Source organism: Lonchura striata, chromosome Z (assembly GCF_050655825.1).
Source record: "Lonchura striata isolate lonStrDom1 chromosome Z, ASM5065582v1, whole genome shotgun sequence".
NCBI classification, from domain to species: Eukaryota; Metazoa; Chordata; class Aves; order Passeriformes; family Estrildidae; genus Lonchura; species Lonchura striata.
The window spans coordinates 5188972-5210247 of record NC_140740.1 but is presented as its reverse complement, the minus strand read 5'-3'; the positions used below and the strand labels follow the sequence as shown (position 1 = coordinate 5210247).

The 21276-nt window shown below is 41.1% G+C and overlaps 1 protein-coding gene across 5 annotated transcripts; it reads left to right on the top strand.

Annotated features, from left to right (window-relative positions):
- Positions 1 to 187: 187 nt before the first annotated feature.
- On the top strand, positions 188 to 16417 carry TMEM38B (transmembrane protein 38B). Of its 5 annotated transcripts, XM_085567023.1 has the most exons (7): positions 188 to 351; positions 2284 to 2384; positions 4519 to 4675; positions 7207 to 7391; positions 8196 to 8283; positions 10256 to 10373; positions 12249 to 16417. In XM_085567023.1, exons 2-7 carry the CDS (start codon positions 2348 to 2350, stop codon positions 12453 to 12455), a joined length of 792 nt encoding a protein of 263 aa, XP_085423149.1. In that variant the 5' UTR covers positions 188 to 351; positions 2284 to 2347; the 3' UTR covers positions 12456 to 16417. The 5 variants fall into 5 exon arrangements, with proteins under 5 accessions (XP_085423149.1, XP_021389674.2, XP_085423151.1 ...); XM_021533999.4 differs by lacking the exon at positions 2284 to 2384; XM_085567025.1 differs by lacking the exons at positions 188 to 351; positions 2284 to 2384 and adding an exon at positions 403 to 860.
- The last annotated feature ends 4859 nt before the right edge of the window (positions 16418 to 21276 follow it).

Genomic DNA, 21276 nt, shown 5'->3' with positions numbered 1-21276 from the left:
TGCCCGCGGAAAAGGCAAACAAAAGGCACACGGAGCGGCGCTGAGGGGCCGCCCCGTGAGGCGGCGGGGCCGCGGCCGGCGCTGAGGGCGGGACCGCCCGTGAGGCGCCGCCCGCCCCGTGAGGCGCCGCCCGCCCCGCCCCGCCCCGCTCCGCCCCGCCCCGCGCCGACGGCGGCCGCGAGCGGCCAGGCCGCGCCGGAGCGCTCACTGCCCGGGCGGCCGGTCCGGCTGCTCCGCGCCCGGCTATGGAGCTGTGGCAGGTGCCGCTGGGCTTCTCCCGCCTCCGCATGTTCCCTTTCTTCGACCTGGCGCATTATGTCGCCTCCGTGCTGGCGCTGAAGGAGCAGCGGGGTGAGCGGGGCGAGGCGGGACGGGGCGGACCGCGCACAGCCCGTCCCCGCGGCGGCGCTGCCCGGGCGTCCCGCGGGTGCCCGGCGGGCGGGATGGGGTCCCGAGGGGAGCGCCCTGCCGCCTCCCCCGCGGCCGTGCCGATGGCACTTCAGCCCGTCTGCCCTGAGCGCTGCCTCGCTGCCCACGCAAGACGCTTACCTAAACTTTTCTCGCTTTCCAGAACTCAACAGGCGCTGGCGAAATCAGCCAAGAGTTTTGTTGGAGACCTTTTAGTTTTTTATTCAGTTACTTATTTGTCTCAGGAGTGAAAGCGCTGGGGCCCCTCGAATGTAGGTGTATGGGTTTATTTAGAGTAGGTGTGTGTAATACAGGCCAGTATCTCTCTGCCCAGAATTGCATCTGAGAGGAGAGATACTAGATTTGTTAATGACATCCTTCACACACCCTGTTTGTGCAGCAGGCTGTTAAAGCTTTTCTGCCTTTTAGGAAACAGCTCAGGACTCTCACGGGTAGGTCCTGTGCCAGTGGCTTGTCAGTGCTGTACCCTGTAGACTGTAAAGTGAATTTAGCAAAGCTTTCCACTTCCACTAAGGAGGTTTTGTATGAGAGTGCATCACGGCATTCCAGTCTCTGCCTGCTCTCTTCCAGAAAATGTTTTACGCTGTGGCTGTTAACCCCAAGGCTGTTTGTTTTTTGTTGTTTCAGTGTTTTGAGTTAGCTACTTGTGGCGTGGCTTTAGACATCTTTACAGTAACTGTGCGTCGCAGGTGACAACTGTATAGGAGACGGAGCTGGCTTTTGGGATTATAGTGCAAATCTTGGAGCTTCTGCTTGCCTCAGATTTCAAAGATTTTGTCTTTAGTGAGACCTTGTTCTTTGGTCCCTTCCTAAGTGTTCCAAGGTGAATTTCGACCTTCTGCTGAGGAAATGCACTTAACAGACTGTGAAGACTGGTATAAAGTGCTTATGTATTCTAGAATCTTCACCAAACTTTTTTAATGCTGCTAAAATTTTTGATGGGTGCTGGGCTGTGGTATTGTGTAATGTATCTGTTCCATTTAGAAAGGGACTTTCTGACATCATACAATACCTTTAAACTTTCCTCTGAAATGGGCACACCTAAAGATGAGGATGAGAAGCCCATTTGCTTCACATCAGCATAGTTTTAGTGAGACAACACTTAGAAAAATAAAATTGCTATCAAAAGTCTGGTCAGATCCATGTGCCTATTTTTTTTTTCCCTTCTCAGCTTAATAGCTGATAGTTGAGAACTCCTGACTATTTTCTAATACTTGGAATTAATAACTAATCCAGGTGACTGCCTGCTGGCCTGTTTCTCACTCCCCAAGTGGTTTGAACTAAGCATTAAATCATAACTGAAATAGCAGTTATTATGAATACTCAGTATGGATATATTACTGTTGATTTATGCTGTCTAGGCTTTATGTTCTTTTTGGAAACTTACAACAGTAGCTATATTTGACAGGGAAATAACAGGATAGCCTTGAGTGCCTGGTGATGTAAGAAGTATGTGGTCAAGTTACAGCCACATTTATTTTATTCCAGATTACTGTCTCATTAAAATACCAACCCACCCCCACTGCTTAAAATCAAATTCAGTGTAGGCATTTGGATCATGGATGGGTGCACACTAACTGAGACTTTTCCAATCCTCCTAGCCAGGCTTTCTTGCTCACTAGTGACTGGCAAACAACATCAGTGACAAACAACTTGTTGCTTTCTTTGTGTTTTAAAAGAAGACTTCTTGATTAGTGCTTTTAGGATGGCTTAGGAGTTGCTTGCTTGTAACTCCAGCCAGTTGTAGAACTGGCAATTTTCTTTTTTTGGGATGGAGGGACAGCAAAAGGTGTTGATGGTTGAGGATGTGTCACATTTGGTTTGTTCCTGACATTTTTCTATGATGTGTTTCAGGTGATTTGAAGAGAAATAATTTCTTCAGCCTAAGTCTGACTCCATAAATCCTTTATCTTAGCTAATGATACTGTATTTGGTTGAATGGGGTACTAGACAAAGTATGTACAAACCTTCCTGGTATGCTCAATAGATGTGTGTGTAGTATGCATTATTGCCTATTTGGAACATGCAGAAAAGTTTAAAGTAGATATAATCCTATTGACAGAAATAGTTGGTAAGGGTTTGTTTGTTCATGTATTTTTGTATGTTTGTTTTAGTTTTTTATTTTGTTTGGGGATTTTATGGTTTTTTTCTTGGATTTGTTTGTTTTTTATTGTAACTGTTGTTCAGGAACAATTCTTAAAACTATATTCGAAATTAGTGCTTGTGTTTGGAAACTTTTCCTTTCTGAAGTGCAGGGCTAGTGGCCTTCTGGCAGATCCACCATTGCATGGTTGTGTGATGCCTCATTAATTTTAGAGGATGCATCAGAGGACAAATATAAATGACCACTTTGTATAAAAACATGTGACCTACTTCAAACTGCATTTGTCTTCTGAAAGGCTACACCCTAGGAATAATTTATGTAGCAATGTTAAAATAATCTTTAAATTAGTTTTTTTTTTCCTGATTGTCTTTTGTATTGGGTATATTCCTTGTTAGAAAGCAGGTATGAATTGTTAAAAACTGGCATTTGAGCTGTTTCTAGTGCTGACCAACATAAAAACCTTGAAGTGTAATAGAGGTTCCAGTTTCTTGACTTTTTTATTTGTGAAATGAAGAAATTTACCTGCATAGTTGTGGAGCTTACTGGTAGAGGGCCATCTGAATGTGCCCTCAAAACTGAAAACCACTTGCTGCTAGTTGTGGGAAAAAGGAAATTTGGAGAAGCTGGTGAACGTTGGAAGGCAGGAAAGAAGAGAGAACAGAGACCTAATTTTAAACTGACTCCAAAAGTAGTAAACACAAGCCATTAATAATTTGCAAGTGTCTTAACTTGGAGCACTAGGTACTGCAGTTTGAAAAATAAACTACAAAATAGTTAAAAATAAAAGAGATGTTATTTTTTTATTCAGATATTCTGTAATGCATAGGAGAGTTCATTTTTATAAATCGGCTGTTACATGGGCATTTAGATAGTGCTACAGTATTTGATATCTATGCCAACACTAAAACTGGAACAGTCTTGTTTATACATTGTATTGAAAGTGCTGTATGCTTTTTTAAATGTTTGAGCCTCTCATCTTGGGTAAAAAGCTTCTTTTCCCACAGAAATACCTGATTAACCAAAGCTTTTACTCTCAGTTGGGAACAGATGTCAAATTTCATTTTGGGGCAGACAGTAGTGCTTTTGTGAACTTCAGCCTTTGGACTAGACAAAATTAAACTCGTTCAGGCAAACAGCTCAGAACCAGTGTAAAGGGGAAGCTTTGGCAACACTGTGCTTTTAAAATGGAAGGAAATAGTCAAAACAACTACTTGAGGATATTTCTAGCTTTGGTAAAATGTTTTTTTCCTCTGAAAGTGGTTAATACTTCCCATTACCTCCAGTATAAACTTTTAATATTAAGTACTCTTTTTGGCAAAGCTAATTTGCATTTTAAAATGCTAGTTCATTTTAAAGATGATGAAACAAACCAAACTGTCAACCTTTTAATAATGAGGGAAATTTGAATTTATAATTATAGTTCAAGGTAACCTTTTTTCCTCTCTTCAAGAGTGCAGGTGAAAACGATTTGATAATTATCTTGGATGTAGTTTTCATTTTGGTCAGCAATCACAGCAGAATATTATGAGAAAAGAAGGGAAAACAGTTACCTTGAATTCTTAGAACACTCAGAAGCAGAAATGAAATTCCTAGAATAACCCTCCAAATGTCAGCAATCCTGTTTCGATTAGCCACTTAGGTGTTTTTAATACAAATTTGAAAGCAAGTGTGTCCCCGTGTCAGGCTGTTAACAAGACCTCATTGCCATGCTCTGAAAGCTTTTTCCTCTTGGTACACAGATATAACAAACTAATGCACAAAATCTATTCAGAGAACACTTTGTCAGTCTCTCACTTCTGTTTAGGAGTGTAAGTTAAAGTCACCGTACCCTGAGGTTTGTATTTCTGGAAAATTTTCCTGTGAGAGCTTGCCAATTGCTGGAGGATTTTTCATTACCTGAAGGAACTAAATTGAAAAATACTGACCTTTAAAACATGATGTTACTCTCCAGTTTTCATTTCTGTTTATGCTTTTTTTTTCCACAGGAGTTGTGGAAGTGTCAGTCCGAAGTCCATTGGCCTGTTGGTTTAGTGCAATGCTTTATTGCTTTGGGGGTTCAGTTTTGTCTTCGTTGATGCTTGGTGAGCCTCCAGTAGCATTTCTGGCAAAGACCATAAATATTCTCCTGGCATCGTCAGTCTGGTAAGCAGCCAGAGTTGGGTAAGACGAGGTGGCTCTAAGGAAGCTGTGTGCTGTGAACTGATACTATACCATCAAGGTTCCATGTAAATCAGAATTTTTACTTAAAAGTGTTGTGGATTTGGATGCTGTCTTTTCATCTGTAGCATCACAGCAGCTATGATCCTGTTCTTTGGGAATGGAGAGCAACTCTTACAGCCTGTTGTGTAGCAAAATGTTCTGTTGCTAGATTAGACTTATCTTAGGTTTGTTAGCATTCCTGGTCAAACAGCTGCAAACATTACTTTTTAATAAAATTATTCAGTTGCTGATTTACTGAACATAGGTATGTCATAAATGCAGTCAAATTTTTAAAAATTAGTTCTTGAAGACCAGAACCTGGCTGATGTAAAAATTTTGGATATTCCTGTAACTGAGTTTCCAAGACACATCTTTCCTTCAGTTCCTACTACCAGACACATTTTTTTCCTGTATTTCATTCCTTCTCAAATGAGTGGGTGTTGTGGTGGAAGACAGTAGCTAGCTGAATTGTAGGCAATTTGGCCTGCTTTGGAGTTAAAAAAAAAATAAAAATCTGGTGTTATTTTCATATAAATGTGGCCTTCCAGTGGAGTTTGTTTGTTCCAGAAAGTGATCATTGAAGAAAACTTCAAACTTAACAAAAATTATGAGCAACAGTGGGGTTTTCAATTTAGAAATATCAATCACTATATTTAGATATTCTGGCCTGCTTAAAATCCTTTAGTTCCACTTGCTCCATAAGTTTTACAATTGAAAATTCATTAAAATGAAAGCAAGTGTTTCTATCTGTCTGGGTCTATGTACTAGTTTTATGGTCTTTGTGTTGCAATAGAAGATGACATATTTAATTTGGTGAAATTAATAATATGTATTATTAGTGAATTATTAACAGATCTTACAGAACCTTCCGGTGGTTGTGTTAGTCTGATGTGGTCAGACTGATTGCTTGTTTCATTAAGTGACATGAGCTAGAAGTACACTTGAAGAGAACAAGATTTCTGTTTCACTCACTGTGATCAAATGTGATTTGCTATGCACAAATTAAATGAGGTTTTAGTGAGAAGCTGTGAATGTTACAAAATATTTTAAGCTTCCAGCTTTACAAAGTTTCCTCTTCCTGAGTGTAATGACCTTAATTCCTGGTCCCAGATCATGCAAAAATAAATTCCCCAAGCCACACTTGGAGCTGTAAAGGGAGTGGAGTCATGCTGGGCTTGAGGAATGCTCCTAAATAGTCTGTAGGACAGCGGCATCTACTGTCAGCAGAGACTGCAGGCAGAGTGGGCCTTCAGTGCCAGCCTCAGTCCTGTCACCAGTGCCTCAGGGTCCTAAACCCGCATTCTGCAGATCTCAATTAATTCTGGTGTGAGTTGTCTTCTAAGTGGCTTAAATAGCTGTTTGCAGTAGCCTGTAAAATACGTCCTCTCTCTATGTGTTTGGCTTCATATCAGCTGAAGCTAGGTTGCATGCAGAAGCATCTGACTTTACAATAAGAGATAAAGGGAAGGGCCTCAAAAATTCTTGGTAGGCAGGACTGAGGTGAAAAACCTTGAAGCAAGGGACAGTGTCTTTTTTTTTTTTAAGAAAACAAAATGGATCCTTCTTTTTAAACACTTTATCTGCTCTTATGCAATAACTACTCTTACTCCTATGCTGAAATAATCTACTTAAGATAACTTAATCAAGATACTTAATCTTGATTAGGTTTTTGTGAATGTCTCAGAACTGAATTCTATTTATTATTGAAGACATAAAATAAACCACTATGTAATCTAATATTTTAAAATGTACTTTCACTTAGGATTTAACTGTTAGCCATCTTTATTTGGTTTTAAAAGCAAGATGATCAAAAATATTTTGTGTAGTGTTCTTTCAATGCTTTGTATAAAGAAATGTGCTTGTAATGGGCAAGCTGGAAAAGCTAGAATTGGTGAGTACCAAGATGTTAAATCTGCTTAAAAATAGCCATGCATTTCAGCTAGTATGACATTAACTAGTGAAGGCATTCTTGCTGAAGTTATATAATTCCAGGTACCTACAGTCTGGAAGCACAGAGTCAACATTTCATTTACCACCCTCTTGTAATCCTATTTAAAAAAAATCCCAAACAAAGAAACTAAACACAACAATCCCCTTACACCGAACCAAACAAAAAAATAACTCACAAGATAAACTCAAACCACACAAAGTCAATCAGATACCCCTTTAATGACTTGAATTATAAAAATGTGATATATAAGGTGTAGAAGAATGGGAAAAATGTAAAGTTGTTTCACATGGACTTCAATGGATTAATCTCTGGTACAATGAGGCAGTAGTGTTTAGTTTTGGTGCAAAAGCTCAGGTGTGCTCAGAAGCTTTTCAAATTTGTTCCGAGATGTGTACCATGAGGCTTTGAGTTGTCAGTAGTATATCAGGCATTGCTAGTCATATTCCAAAAATATATTTAAAGATTATGAAAAGATAATTCCTTAGCAAATTGTGGCTGATGTTTTTTTTCTGATGATTTTCAGGTATCTAGTGTTTTACTGCCCAGAAGACATATTCTGCCGCTGCTTTTCCTTTCTGCCTCTTCGTCTTCTGGTGGCAGGAATGAAAGAAGTGACAAGGACTTGGAAGATCACAGATGGCATTGCACATGCAGACACTGTCTACAAAGATGCCTGTCTTATCATGGTGGCTGTTGGCTGGGCCAGAGGTAACATGCACAGCATCTTGTTCTGAGGGTTTGGGGTTTTTTGGGGTGGTGTTTGAATGTCCAGCCCCTCAGCAGAACTGTAGCACCATCCTTGCTGTGCTGGGCACGGTAGTCCTGATGCAGTCTGATGTCCCCTGAAGGAAAAAGCCTGTGCTGCAGATTTTCTGCCTGAATTAAGGGTGACATTGAAGGACTTTGAGAGGAGTTCCCTTCAGAAGATCTTACGAGAGCCTGCAGGAGGGACAGTCGATGACAATAAAGAAGTAAATCTTCTGTGTAGCAGTTGCTGAACTTTCCAACAGTATTATTGCCTCAGAGCTGTGTCATTGCATGAGGCTGAAGAAGAGAACTGGGTAGCTGAGGTTTTTGAGTTGTAACCATTACTTGGTTTTAAACATGGGGATGACCCCTGTTGCCTGCCTGCCATTTGGAATTCTGGAAGTCACCTTCCTGACAGCTGAATTTGCACCCACACCATCGGGGTCACTTCAGAAAGTAGTTGTGCAGATCTTGTTTCTGCTGGATTCTGTGCTGCTGTGGAAAGCAACACGTGTGAATGTGATGATTGCATCAGTTCAGATGCTGTCACTTACAGGCAGACCTGACCTGCTTGCTGAGTGTCTCAACCTCTGAGGTTTCATGGCCGTTGTTTGAGTCTTGTTTGCACAAAAGGTTGGATTAAGTCTTTCTAAGTCTGGGCTTTGGTGCCACATTTAGCACCCGGTGTCATGAGTTTTTCTGGGAGCAGTGGCATAGTAGTGGTAGCAGTCAGTGGAAACTTGCCATAAATCTCTTCAATTTCAGGTGCTGGTGGTGGCTTAATTTCTAACTTTGAGCAGCTGGTGAGAGGAGTGTGGAAACCTGAAACCAATGAGCTCCTGCAGATGTCTTAGTAAGTTTTTTTAAAAACTGCAATAAGTTAGCTGTTGTTTTGCTGGCTCCTTGTGTGGATGCTTACTTTCAGTGGTTGAAGCAAAAAAAAAAAAATTAGGACATACTTGTACTCTGTTTTAGTCTATATCCTTTGAGAGATGGGACAATGAATTTTGAGACTTCTAGAAGATGTTTTAATAATTTAATGTTCACAGCCTAAGAGCTGCAAATGGGAAATCAACAAGGCTTGTCAGAAAGTAGTAAAGACCTAGAAGACAGTTGCTGGAAAGCTGTTTTGGCTCAGTTTTTCATACAGAGACATGGTCTTCTATCCAAAATGAAAGTACAGTGGTACTAGAAATACACAAGTGAATTTTGGTGTATGTTCTGAGCATCACTAAGATGGCTTCCTTTGAACATTGTCACTCTTACTTTTGCTGCCAGTGCTATTTTCCTCCAAAGACATCAATTATTTGAGAAGGTACAAATTGGTTATTCAGTATGGCAGAAATGACCTGCAAGATGGGAAAAGTTACTTCTCTTGCAGAAGCAAAGAATGAGGAATATTACATGCCTCCTGGTTTTCTCTGTAAAATGAGAATTGAAGCAGGCTGGAAAGCCACAAGCTATTATTGTAAGTCAAGATAAGGTCACTGTGATAATTTCCTAAAATTCTTTTGATCTTTCCCAGGTTACAGTCAGGTCTTTAAAAATAATAATTTTATTTTTTTAAAAAGCTATCTTGCTTTTCAGCAGCCACTCCTAGACACAGAATAACAGGAGAGACATTTGTGGCCTTCTCTTTGACAATATTTCAACTTTTTGTGGATTGTGTTAGTTGTTGGCTTTTTCTGAAATTCTAAGTATTTAGAATTTCTCTTGTCAGTGCCTGAATGACAGTCTTGAAAGTAAACTTCCAGAAAAAAGGTGACTGTCAAAAATAGCACTGTAGACACATATAAAACTGTCTTTACAGGTGCAACACCAGAACAATGCTTACTGATTGGCATCACTTGCATATATTCTCCTTCTCCACTGTGGGTATGGCTCAAAGTAACTCAAAAAAGATTTTAAAAGTTTTATTTATGTCTAAGTCTTAAGAACATTAAAGTGAACTAAGTGACAGAGTTAAAAACATCAAACATCTTGCAAATGGATGAGATGCCTGTGTACACAGGGCTGTTTTATTGGCTTCTTGAGCAGAAATTTCATATAGTTTTTTGGCTACTGAAAAGACAGTAAAGAGTAGATCCACCATAGATGCTCTGTGATAACAGGAATGTCACCTGTAAAAGTCACATGCAGATTAAGAAATGCACAGAATTCTGGATAACTGACCAAAGATCTCTTCTGGCTGCATACCTAGGAAGCGATTTTGTACCACAACAAAGTTTGCTGTAAACTGGAAATAGGTTGGAAATCTTTGCATGTCTCAGGTCAGCACAGTTGTTTTGGCAAGACCTGGTAATACAGGCCTGGCTCCAGTCAGGTCTTAAGCTGATACAGCCCCAGAACTGCTGGAGTGTTACAGTGGGCTGTGTTACTCTTCAACATCTTAAGCAACTCCTTGGAGTAACTAACTCCTGGAGTATAGTATAGGAACCTGTTTTTATGTCTAGTCCGAGTAGTGTGAGCCCTGTAATTTAACTCTTCAATAAGATGTATTGGGAGAGGAAGAAGAGAATCAAGCTGACATATAAAGTCTGAATAGAAGCATTGGTTTGAGGAGTATTTCTCAAATAGGAGTTAGCTGGGTGTGTGAAGTAGTGCTGGATTTGAAGATTTATGGACAGAAAGTATATTAATAGTGTATAAAGTGAAAATCTTAATGTAGTTATAGCTGGATTTTGGATCTTACCACTGTTACCACATGTTTTCAATAGTTCTGTTCAGAAATAATTATTTTGCACACTAAGAACGTGTATTGCTTTCCAGGCAGCTTTCACTGTAGAGCAGAGAAGAGAAATTAACATTCTTTGTTTGATTTCTAGCCCTGTGAAGGTAACTTTAATAGGAGCAGTTCTTTTCACCCTGCAACGCAGACAGTATTTGCCAATAGCAAAACACAACCTTGTGTTTTTATACACCATCTTTCTTGTTGTCTTCAAGGTAAGAATTTGAAAGTTGCTAGTGACCAAATAACATAAAATATTTTATTTCGTTGTTAAAATGCATGCTGCTTGATGGGAAGGCCAGCTTCTGCTGAAGTCGTGTTTAGAGTTCTATAAAAGAGCAGAATGGAAGACCTGTTGTGTTACTGATTCTGTTCAATGTATGCAGGAGACAGAGAGGAAAAGAAAAATAAAATTAGTAATTTTGGCACTCAGTATTTGATATTCCAGGCTTGTATGTCTGTAATCTCAAAAACTAATTCTTGTTGAAAGAAACTCTCCTATTCTCTGTCTTTTGTGTGTCCCTATGCAGTCACCAGTGGGTCTGCAAAACAAACCAGCTGGATTCTCATTTGATTTAAAACGTTCACAAAATTAGTGTTTGGATGGGAAGGGAAGGTATACCAAAACTACCTTGAAAAGCAGTAACTATTTTGTAATAAAATAGACACTACTTCTCTATTGAAGTCTTCAGTTCCTCTATTCTTGGTTCATTTCCAGGATGATGCCTTTCTTCTGGATTACTAGTTTATAAGAAAACTCTTATATAGTCTATATAAACTCTGAAATCTCTGTTAGCAGATATCAGGCAATTTTAAGAGCTTCAGAACTGGTGTTGAACAGACCAGAGAATGTGTGGAAGTGTGGTTGCCAATCTCCTTTCTGTGAAGGAGCTGACAAGTTTAATTCTGCAGAAGTTACTTTAGGGAGCCAAAGCTTGAAGCTTATGTCCTTGATTTTCCATCTGAAATGATAAAGGCATTGTTGAACTGTGGATGCTGGGATGATGAAGGAAAGGAATGCTGTTCTGGAAGTGAGAAATTGCAGTGTCCACAGAAGTTGGCTGTGCAGCTGTGCTGTAGTAACTAAATCCTTACTCTGATGTTTGCACTGACAGTCAGGAACTCAACCACCCACCTAACTAACAGACTAATAAAGCAACAGTGTATCTGGTGTAGTTATTTAATAACCTCTCCTAGAAAATTGTCATGTCTCTGAAAGCTTTAGAAACTGTTGCAATATAAACATCTCTGGTACCCAAAGCTGGGTTTTTCAATCCTGATCCAAAGTTACATGTCCTAAGTGTTGCGCACCTAAATCTCTGAACTTTATGGAATGAATATGGCTATCTGGACTTCTAATTAAAGTCTGGTTATGGACATATACATTCAAAATGGAATTACACGTTCAATTTTTCCAATTTAAGTGGAAGGAAGCCACTCTGTTTAGTTTTTCAGTTTGAACAAGGCACAAAACTTACACATAAAAGTTGGTCTTCACCTTAAATGTATGGCATTAAATGTGATTAACTCTCAGGATGATTAATCTTACAGAGAGTTTTTTATGCACATTGTGTATAGCTCATTGAAACATAGAGTCATACAATGTTAAGGGCTGGAAGAGGCCTCAAAGATCATCCAGTTCCACTCCCCTACCATAGGCAGAAACATTTTCTACTAGGCCAGGCTTTTTAAGGCTTTATCCAACCTGGTCTTGAACATTACCATGGTTGGGGTATCAGCAACATCGCAGGACAACCTGTATCTCACCACCCTCACAGTAAAGAATTTCTTCCTAGAATCCAGCTTAAATTTCTCCTCTTTCAATCTGTACCCATTCCCCTTTTTCCTATTGCTACAGTTCCTGAGGAAGAATCCCTCTCAGGCCTCCCTGTAGCTGTGTGAAGAGTGTTGGTCAGAAAGAAAAGCATTCTTTGACCAATTTCAGCTAAAATGAGCAGACTTATGTTAGTGATGGCACAGCCTCACCTTGTGTACAAAGTTAAAAATGCCATACACCCCTTCAACTTTGAGCTTGATTACCTGTGGAGCCATCACAACTTTTATTGTAACTTGATCATTGTTCTTTGTAGGTCAAAATGATATTGACAAGATGTTCAACTTCTCCACTTGCTCCCTTCGAGGCTGCAGTGGGCCAAATGTTTTTTGGCTCACAAAAGGCACCTTCCAAAGTGAAGGGTGAAAGTGCCACATCTTCCAACGGCTCTTCAGTCTGTGACCAGTCTTCTGAGCAGCACCATGAGGGTGCTAAGAAAAAACAAGCAAAGAAAACAGAATAAGTGACTTGAAATCCTTGTGGTGGTCATGAAGATGTGTGTCTTCCAGATTAGGCTGGCTGAGAGGTTTCTCTAACGAAAATGAGAACAGGGCTGTTCTAATTTTTGGAGTGTGTTATGTGAGCTATGTGTAAATGCACGCGTTGGATTTGTGAGTTAAAACTATGAACTTCTATAGTGCTTAAAAGTTTACTAATTTTTGTACTTACGATAACTTCAATTGCTTATATGATAAAAAGATAGTTTCAAAAACGTGACAATCATGTTTTTTTCCTACTGTATCACTTGTTTCACATCTTCCTATCCCCCAGTTCTTATGTGTCATTTTGATAACCCTGATTTGTACTGTCAGGTGTTCACTGTAGCACATCCCAAATAAGAAAGTCATTAAGTAAGGCTTAATCACATTGCACTGTATAAAATCATAAAAATGTACCAATTTAATGCCTTTAACTAGAAAAGTAACTGAATTATTGCTGTAATTCACATTGCATTGGTCTAGATTTTCTTAATTTCTTAGAGTAAATATTTTAAAATATTTTTAATGTTTTAAAATGAGAGTAGATTATCTAGCACTTAAAAAAAATCTTTACAGTTAGTAAGCAGAAGCACATCAATATTTTTGTTGTTGACTTCCTTGGACTCTTATTTGCAAGCATTTGAGATGTAGGTGTTTTTTGCCACATTAGTGTTTTGCAAGTGGTTTGTAGTTATCTTCTGGTTCACTTGGGTCTAGACATTCTTTGCCTGCATTTTTTTTCCAAGCATATTCTTTTCAAAGACAAACTTGTTTAGTCAGCACCCTGAGCTGCAAGTCAGGGATGGGGCAGAATGTTGCCCTCATAATCCATGAGGGAATGGTTAGTGAGCTGCTAGAAAACCTGGACACTCCCAAGTGGTGGGATGGGATCCACCCAGGGGGCTGAGGGAGCTGGCAGAGAGCTCGCTGAGCCACTTCCAATCATTTACCAGCAGTCCAGGCAAGCTGGGGAGGTCACAGCTAACTGGAGGTTGCCAAATGTGACAAGCATCTACAGGAATGGTCAGAAGGATCCAGGGAATTACAGGCCTGTCCCCTGCCCCCAGTGCCAGGAGACCATGGAGCACAGGTCACCTGGAGTGCCATCAGGACAGGAAGAGGACAGCCAGGGCATCAGGCCCAGCCAGCCTGGCTTTAGGAGAGGCAGGTCCTGCCTGCCCAGCCTGTGCCAAGGTGACCTGCTCAGGGCCGAGGGAAAGGCTGTGGACGTGTCTGCCCGCACTGCACAGAGCCTTTGGCTCCTTGTGCCACGGCATCTCCTGGAGAAAGCGGCTGCTCACGGCAGGGCCCCGAGCCTGGGGCAGGACTGGCCGAGGGCAGGGCCGGGAGCGGCGGCAGCGCAGGGACACCCAGCGGGGCTGGCACCAGCGGGGCTCCCATGGGATCGGGGCTGGGGCCAGGCCTGTCCAGCACCCCCAGCACGGGTGTGCATGAGGCCATCGAGGGCCCTGGGGCAGTCCCGGGCAGCACCGGGCTGGGATGTGGATCCGCTGGAGGGCAGGAGGGCTCTGCAGAGGGTCTGGACAGGCTGGATCCATGGGATGAGGGACACCCAGGGGTAGTGCTGGCTCCTGCCCTCGGGTCACAACAACCCCCCAGCTCCAGAATGGGGGAAAAGGGGCTGGAAAAGGGCCCGGGGGTGCTGTGACAGCAGCTGGACACGAGCCCAGGGTGTCCCGGCCCTGGGGTGGCAGCAGGAGCAGGGCAGGACTGTCCCTGTGCTGGCCCTGCTGAGGCCACACCTCAGATCCTGGGGGCAGCTCTGGGCCCCTCACAGCTTGAAAGACCAACAAGTCCAGAGAAGGGAACGGAGCTGGGAAAGGGAATGGAGCCCCAGGAGAGGCTGAGGGAGCTGGGAAGGGGCTCAGCCTGGAGGAAAGGAGGCTCAGGGGGAACCTTGAGCTCTGCACAGCTCCTGACAGGAGGGGACAGCCAGAGGGGTCAGGCTCTGCTCCAGGAACAGCGACAGGAGGGGAGGGAACGGCCTCAAGCTGTAGCAGAGGAGGGTTAATTTGGACATCAGTAAGTTTTTGTTCACAGAAATGGCAAAAAGCTTTGGAACAAGCTGTCCAGGAAGGTGATGGAGTAAACATCTGTGGAGGGATTTAAAAGGGTGTATATATATTGCACATGGGGATATGGTTTAGTGTTGGCCTTAGTCATGCTGGGTTAAAGCTTGACTTGATCTTAAAGGTCTCTTCCAACCTAAACCACTCTTTAATGTCAGAAGCACTGAAAGTTTTTATTAGCATTTGCTGAAATCTTGCTGCTTTCTGCTTGTTGCATCTTTTTTTACTCAAGATATGAAGCCGTCTAAGTAGCATACACTTCATAACTAAGAACTTTGGCATTTTAGAGATGTTACAATACATAAGAATAGAATCTTTTCAGGGGAATCTTTTCATTGATGTGCCAATTTTTAGAATAAACTATTTTTACAAAATTTGACTATTTTCTTCAGAGAGCACTGCTTTGAAGAGCATTGTTCAGCAAAGAGGGGTTAGGTTAATCTTTGTGCAGGATGCCAAAAAGAATGTGGAGGGAGATCTGATTTGAAAAGACAAAGTTCTAGTTGCAGGTACATCTCTAAATTTAGAAAAGCTGTCACCAATGCTGTGCTTAGAGAAAAAAAAATAAAAGTACCAAAGAAATTTCTTGTGCCTGAGTAGTCACATTTCCATGGTGATGACCAAAAAAACCATTGAACTCACTTTGAAATCCAACTTCATTCCAAATGTGCTGTACCTTGAAAGCTCAAATTACTATTTAACACCTAAGAATAAAAACAAAGTACCCCAAACTTTTTGGACAAACTAGCAGTCATATTCCTTACATATTACACTGAAACTTAGTTTTCAGTTACAAATGCTTGGAGTATTCACTTGCTGTCTCATTTTTTTGTAGCTTGATGTCATGGATTAACTTGAAGCTGCCAATTGACTAGTTAACAATCAGCTAATTATCAAGCAACACCAGCACATGCTGCCTGTCCATGTTTTTTTAAAGTTTTGACGTTTTTCTGAATAGGTGTATTTGTGTATTCTAGGTCACGTGAACCATACATAATGGGATTGTGGCATGGAACCGTGTTACACGTGTATGAAATTCTGCCTGAAAACTGGCTATTCCTAGCCCAAGTCAATGTGCAAATATGCTTAGACTAAGTCTTTAACAAGTTTACAATTAGAGGGGAAAATGTATTGTTTTGTATTTGTTTTCAGAGTTAAAGACAGCAATATTAAATTTTTTTAATATTTAATAATTTAAAAAGTATTTTCTTGTCTGAAGACCTTAGAAATAAAATCGTTGTGAGGTAAAATAGAAGTTATGCTGACAGAAATTCTGTTTTAAGCACTATGAAAACAATACTTTGTGTTTAAAGGTATCACATGTTGCTGAAGGATGGGTGCTCAAAAAAGCTACATGCAAATGTTTTGAGAGCTACATTTTATGATAGAAAAAGATAACCAGTTGCTCAGGGTTTAATCTGAATTCTGTAGGTGACATTAATACAGTGTGTCCAGGATGCCTCAAATAAACAATTCCCAGCTTTCATGCTGTTAGTTTTCTATGTCTGGTAAACTCCTCTGTGTGAGAATTTTGTTAACTTCTTATAACTGTTCTGGCAAGGCTTGTCAGATTCAGCACAGCTGCACACATGAGCTACTTGACTGAATCTAATTTTGTCATTAACCTGGTAAAATTAGAAGCTGCTGCCTTGTGCCAATATAAATGAAGTAGTTCAGAAATTGCTTTATCAGCTCAAGTCTTGGGCTAGAAGGGCATATTCCTGGTTAAACCAATTGCTGTTCTGAGTAATTTCTACTAATACATCCAGCTTCTGTAGGAAGGAATATCTTAAAATTTGCTTCAGGAACAGAACTGATGTTTCTTTAGACAATAAATGCTATTTGCTTTCCTCTTCTGTTTTTTCTCCATTTCATTTTATTGGAAAAAAGTGGAGATGGGAAGCAGTACCTCATCTAAACTGCAATTCTTCAGTGTATTGTTAGGCAAGACACAGTTGTTCAAGAATTCCAAACATCCGTCTTCTGTAGAATCTGAATCTGCTCAGCATAAGGGGATTGCTGAAATCTAACATCATCCAACAGTCTAGACAGTGAATGCAAGATTTACTCGGAGTGAATACTCTTAATTTATAAGGTGAATCCTCATTTCTAAGTCTTAAATGAGTAGCAACAGAGAAACACCATTTGATGCCAAGATGAGAGTCAAAAATGTGTTGTAAATAGTAATTTGCATTTGTTCTGATAAAACTGCTCTGTTAAGCAATCAAAAGCCTTTTGTGAAATGTGTGGAATTGTTCAGCAAGGAATAGATAGCAATACGAAGGCTGACAGAGAAATACATTAATATTCTCAGGCAAGATCACTGATCTGCCAGAGGGCTTTATCTACAGTCAGGAAGTAGAATGTGGTGATCAAAATGGCATCCCAAATAAAAACTACTGTGATGTAGTGTGATAAGTAGTTTATGCACAGCAACCTGCAGCCTGCAGCTGGGTTGCACAACCCCTGGTGTTGATAATTGCTGGTGGGTGAGAAGCTAGACATGACCCAGCCGTGTTCTCTGGCAGCCCAGAAAGCCAAACCTGTCCTGAGCTCATCCCACAATGTGGACAGCAAGGGAGGAGGAATTCTGCCCCTCTGCCCTGCTCAGGTGAGACCCCACCTGTACCTGTGGGGTCCCCAGTGCAGGAAAGACATGGACCTGCTGGAATGAGCCACAGAAATTATTAAAGGACTGGAACACCTCTACTGTGGAGACAGGCTGAGAGAATTGAGGCCAAAGGCTCCTGGGAGACCTCATAGCAGCCTTCCAGTACCTAAAGGGGGTTTACAAGAAAGGTGGGAACAGGCATTTTAGGAGGGCTGTAATGACAGGACAAGGGGTAATGGTTTTAAGCTGAAGAAGGGTCATGTCCCAGATTGCAAGGCAAGATGTATTCCATTTGCCATCTCTATGGCAGTTGTCTTCTGTAAAGTGAGCAGTTTTCCTTATCTCTTCCACAACCAATCCTCTCTCAGGGAAGACATCTGCTGATAATGATAATGATGGGCTATTGAATATCACTGCATGACCAATAAGAACTAGAACATCCCATTGTGAGATGCTCTGCCCAGAGAGAGGAGTCAAGCATTCCTAACTGGATATAACCTGGAGTTACTGGAACACCAGCATGGGTTTTCCTACACTGGATTTCCCAGAGGAACAGCTGCCTCTTCCACTGCAGGAAGACTACAGCTTTTTCTACAGGATCACTGCTCCCACAGAACCACACCTGACATTCCAGGAGGATTTCAGCCATAATTCCCAATTAAACTGCTGCCAACCCCCTGTCCGACAGGGTGTCAGGTTGTATTCTGGTTCTGTCAGTGTTGTTTTAGTTCACTGAATTGTTTATTTTCTCTTTTGATTTTCTTCTCTAATAAAAAACTGTTATTCTTCCTCCCATATTTTTGCCTGAGAGCCCCTATTAATTTCAAATTTACAATAATTTGGAGGGAGGAGGTCTACATTTTTTTTTTTTCCCATTTCAGGGGTGGTTCCTGCCTTCCTTAGCAGACACACTTGGTCCTTCCAAACCAAGACAGGTGAAATCAGATAATATTAGTGAAAAAATTATGGTGAGGGTGGTGAAACACTGAATTGTAAGTAGCAATGTATTGTAAGTAGCAAGATTGGAAAATTGGAAGTGGGTTGCCCAGAGAGGTGCCCCATCCCTGGAATCTTCAAGGTCAGGTTGGATGAGGTGCTGATCTAGTCAAAAATGTCCCTGCATATTGCATGTGAGTTGGACTAGATGGCCTTTGAAAGTCCCTTCAAACCCAAACTGTTCTGTGATTCTTTGATTCTATGAAAAAAAGATTTCTTCAATGTTGAAGCATGTTGTCAGAAGGGTTGAGGCAGTCCTTACTGACCTTGGAAGCTGATACTATCAGTGTCACGTAGTTCTTATGAAAGGGCAAAAAAGGAAGAAACACGTGTCTAAAAGAAAGAAACGTGTGTCTACTTTGTTGTCTTTTGCTGAAATTTTATCAAGCTCCCTGGCACATTTTTCCAAAATAGATTAAAAAATTTTTTAGTGGTAGTCATTTCAATCAGTCACCTTTAGTTTGGTGAAATTTTCTCCTCCCCCTTAAAAGAAGACTTAACAGACATTTGAATGTCAAGGCTAGATTTTGGTTTTTAAGTTGGACTTTTTCATGGCCAAATTTGGAATGAAACTACTGGAAGATACTTTGATCTAAAGCTTTTTGGCACACATTCTGTTTTCTGAAAATAATACCCATTTATGGTCCTGGGGTGTTTAGGAATTATGTGGAAGTATTTTTGAGTGTCTTTCACTGGAATTTCAGAATGCCTTTAATGCACTTAACAAGCAGATTACATCAAGGAAAATGAAAATACAAACTTACGAGGTTCTATTGTCATAGCAGAATGTCAGAAAGATCCAAGGTGAAGAAATCAGTTTTATATTGAAGAGGGTGCAATTTCATGGCAACTACTTCATCACGAGTGACTTCTGCGGTTCAAATGTTCTTTGTGTGAAAACTTTTCTCTTCTTACTTACCTGCCACCCATCATGCAGCAAAGTCTGGTTCTGACTCTCCCAAAGTGAGCTGTTTTCCTGCAAAGGAGGCAGTTGTTCTCTGGTGTTTGCTTTCTAGCTCCTGGAGGCTTGAAAGCAGCAGGAAAGAGAGGCTGAGTGCTGCACTTGAAATTCTCAAGCGGGGAGCGAGGCCCATCTCTCTGGGCAGCTGGGGCTTGTTCTTTGGCTGCAGTCCAATTACTCAAAGTATTTTTAATCCATTTGGTTCAGTATAGCAGGTGAATGTTAAGTAAAACTATCCTGTATGATCATTCAGATGCTTCTCTGGGAGTCACCCTCATTCTGCTTGAGATTTTTAACTGCTGGGACTGAAGCCATTTTGGAATCTGGAATTAAATAACTAATGTTTGGGAATCTTCTTCTGCAAGAAGTACACATGTGCTTTTTATGTATTCTGCACATCACGGATTAAAAAGTTTAGGATCAGTTTGGATTCTTCTAAATCCATCGCTCTAATCCAGGTGTCCTGTAGCTGGCTGATGCTTAGAACTGTCTTGCCAAAAGAATGGTCCCTTAGAAATCAAATGTGTTGATGATTTTTTTCCCTTCCCTCATCTTTACCTAAATCTTCTGCTTATATCAAGCTAAAGTTTTGTTCAAGTAAATTTGGTAGGAACTGGATCATAACCGAGTTTAGAAGAAGCTGGAACACAAAGGCTGTTAAAAAACAAAAATTTTGAAGCTGGTGTCTATTAGGTAAGGAGATATAGATGCCAAATGCTAAAGAGTTTACCAAAATCCCATAAAAATTAGTGCTAATACTTTGGGAAAACAGTGAATTTTCAGGAAACAAATTCAGGGCATTACTATTGAGAGTATCCACTGTGTGGATACACAGGAACGAAGTTTCCAAGTTGTGCATGACTGTGATGGTGTTCTTGTCCTCAAATGCAAATGGAATGGAGCACAAGGTTAATGAGCTTCAGACCAAGCTGAAGCAAGAACACAAGGAGTCGGGACAAAGTGAAGTAGCTCCTGGGAATGCTATGCAGCATTTTATTACATGTTATAGCAAGAGGAGGGAATCCAGACTGCTGTCAGACATTAAGTAGGAATATGGTTCTAACACTGGTACAGCCCTATTGTTGCTGACCTGAGAGGTGACATGCTGCATTCTTAGTCTGTACCTGGGCTGTATGGATGCCTAAGAATTCAGAGCATCAATGCTGCAAGGAAAAGCAATGATTAAGAAGGTCAAGCTGGGTAAGACCCCTGGGGATACATTTCCAGCAAGAACTACAAGAATGTGATCAGGCATTTCAAGTTACTAATGAGAATGTGCTTGTGATACCTTTAAACAGTGCTAATTTTGAATATTTTTTTTTTACTGAGGGTGAAATGATGTGAAGAAGAGTGGGGTCTGAGCACTTCATTAATGCCATAAAAAAAAAAAAAATGAGGGCATTAAAAATTATATTCCTGGTAAAATGCATCCTAGCTTCTAGGCATGCAGTAGAGTAGACACATCAGGCAACACAGAATTTAACTACCCATAGTGTGGGTTTCTTACTGTTTATCTAGGGGCATCAGACCAGCGAACCTACTAGATCTTCTTTGTCCTGAAAGGAAAGAACAAGAAAACTGATAAAAGTTATGGATTGGCTTTTGCACAGGGAGTGACTGACTCGGTAGGTTGACTGCTGGCTCATGACTAGCAGGAGAGGAGAACATGGCCCATCACAAAGTCTGTAAAATCAAATGGACCCTGATGCATGTGGAACGATTTTTACACAGTACAGCAATTTCAACTGGAACTGGTAAGTACACAATGTCTAATTAAGCTGTGGAAGTCATTGCCTGCAGTAGAAGTGCAAGAAGTGGAAAGCAGTTAGATACCAGTTGTGACTCAGGCTGGCCTCACAGAATTTTGTCAGATGGTGGGACAGTGTTTTTAGAGAATCACAGAGTGGCTGGGGCTGAAGGGGAACTCTGTACGTCACCCACTCCAACCCCCCTGCTCCAGGGTCACCTGGAGCAGGTGGAGTATCTCTAGAGAGGGAGACTCCACACCCTCCCTGGAAAACTCCCAGTCCTCTGCCACCCTCAATGGAAAGAAATTTCTCCTCGTGTTGAGTGGAAAAACTTCTCTTTTAGTTTATGGCCATATAAATGCATTGACCTGTTCTCCAATATTCTCTTGGCAGACCCTG